This window comes from Solanum tuberosum, unplaced genomic scaffold, assembly GCF_000226075.1.
Source record: "Solanum tuberosum cultivar DM 1-3 516 R44 unplaced genomic scaffold, SolTub_3.0 scf00301, whole genome shotgun sequence".
Taxonomy (NCBI): Eukaryota; Viridiplantae; Streptophyta; class Magnoliopsida; order Solanales; family Solanaceae; genus Solanum; species Solanum tuberosum.
In genome coordinates this window covers 188,812-190,452 of record NW_006239223.1, presented here as the reverse complement: position 1 = coordinate 190,452, position 1,641 = coordinate 188,812, and the positions used below count along the sequence as shown (strand labels likewise).

Below are 1,641 nucleotides of genomic sequence, written 5' to 3'. Positions count from 1 at the left end.
TCTTATTATTTGACATGATAGTTAGATATTATTTTATACTTTCGTATAGTAGAAACTACTTTAAATTTGGCAGGATTCATAGCTGCTGAGGAACTTTGTTGAAATGGCAAGAAAAAGACAGAGAAATTCTAGTCAAGGTGAGCTTTTTTATGATTTTTCAGAGCAACAAAAAAAACAAATCGGAAGTATGTCAATGCCTCAACCGCCCCAAAATTGGCCACAAAATGAAAGAGATGAATCACATGATACAAAAAATCTTCCAGGTATTAAATATCATGATATTTATTCTTCCTTTCATAGTATAAAGTAGTTAGATAATTTTTATATACATAAAAAATATGCCTCTTTTTATCTTTGATTATTTATAGATTCTGAGCAACAAAAACAACAAATCGGAAGTATGTCAATGCCTCAACCGCCCCAAAATTGGCCACAAAATGAAAGAGATGAATCACATGATACAAAAAATCTTCCAGGTATTAAATATCATGATATTTATTCTTCCTTTCATAGTATAAAGTAGTTAGATAATGTTTATATAAATAATAAATTTGCCTCTTTTTATCTTTGATTATTTATAGATTCTAATGAGAGTGAAGAGAAATCTAAGCGAACTAGGGGTCCCACTATGATGCACTCGGGATGGGGGAAAGATGGTGGAAATTTACATATTGAATTGAATGAACATGGTCAAGTTATTGGGTTAGAAGGAACTAGATTGAGTTCAAAACTTGGTGTGCTAGCACGAAATGGCATCTTAGCGCCACTGAATCATAAAGATTGGAGGCTTGTACCTAGTATGTACAAGGATAGAATATGGGCTCATATCAAGGTTCTTAGTATACACAAAACCTATATACTAAGATGTTTTTGTTTTTATATTTTATTTTATAAATGAGTTGTGTATTAAATATATGTACAGGAAAATACTGACGCAAGTGATGACATGAAGTGCATACTGATGATGTCATTTGGATCTAAATGGAAAGAATCAAGGCATGAAGCAAAAACCATTGGATATGATCCATATAACACTGATATTGAGCGTTTAGCTCATTGTCCAGATAGAGTTGAAGAAGATCAGTGGCGTTCATTAGTTCATTATTGGAGCTCAAAAGAAGCAAGGGTATGTGCTAGATTTCTATTTCTGCATTTGCTCTACTAAATGAGAATTTCATAGAAGTTGTCATAAATTATTAAAGTTGTGTTTTCCTTGATTATACTTCTTATTGTAGAACAACTAGAAGTTCTTTTTGATTTGTCCCTTTCTTCTAATTGGTAGAAATAATGTTGTTGTACATGTCCAGTTTGCCAACCTACACAAAATGTTCTTGTATAGAAATTGATTGCACCTTGTGAAACTCAACTATGCTGCTTTTTTATATTTTTTCTTGGCTATTTCTTTTATATATTCAATATTGCGCATGTCCTCTTATATATTGTTGTGTTCAAATTTATAGGAAAAGAGTGAGAGAAACAAAGAAAGTCGAAAAAAATTGACTATGCCACACACATCAGGGAGAAAAAGTCATTCTCAAATTATAGACGATGTACGAAGTAATCACTATTTATTTTCTATAATTTATATATTAAATAATACTTATCGTGAATATTTAATGTCAATCTCTTACTATTCAAACA

At 31.0% G+C, this 1,641-nt stretch overlaps 1 protein-coding gene across 2 annotated transcripts in view; it reads left to right on the top strand.

Moving 5' to 3' along the window:
• The first annotated feature begins 24 nt into the window (after positions 1 to 24).
• Positions 25 to 1,641, top strand: part of LOC102582571 (uncharacterized) — a 6,044-nt gene continuing 4,427 nt past the window's right edge. Inside the window, exons 1-4 of one of the 2 annotated variants that reach the window (XM_015314469.1) lie at positions 36 to 263; positions 369 to 476; positions 582 to 832; positions 923 to 1,126. In XM_015314469.1, the coding sequence (XP_015169955.1) occupies positions 104 to 263; positions 369 to 476; positions 582 to 832; positions 923 to 1,126 (723 nt within the window). In that variant the 5' untranslated portion in view covers positions 36 to 103. Of the gene's footprint in view, positions 264 to 368; positions 477 to 581; positions 833 to 922; positions 1,127 to 1,641 lie in introns of both variants that reach the window. The other variant, XM_015314470.1, reaches the window with a different exon arrangement.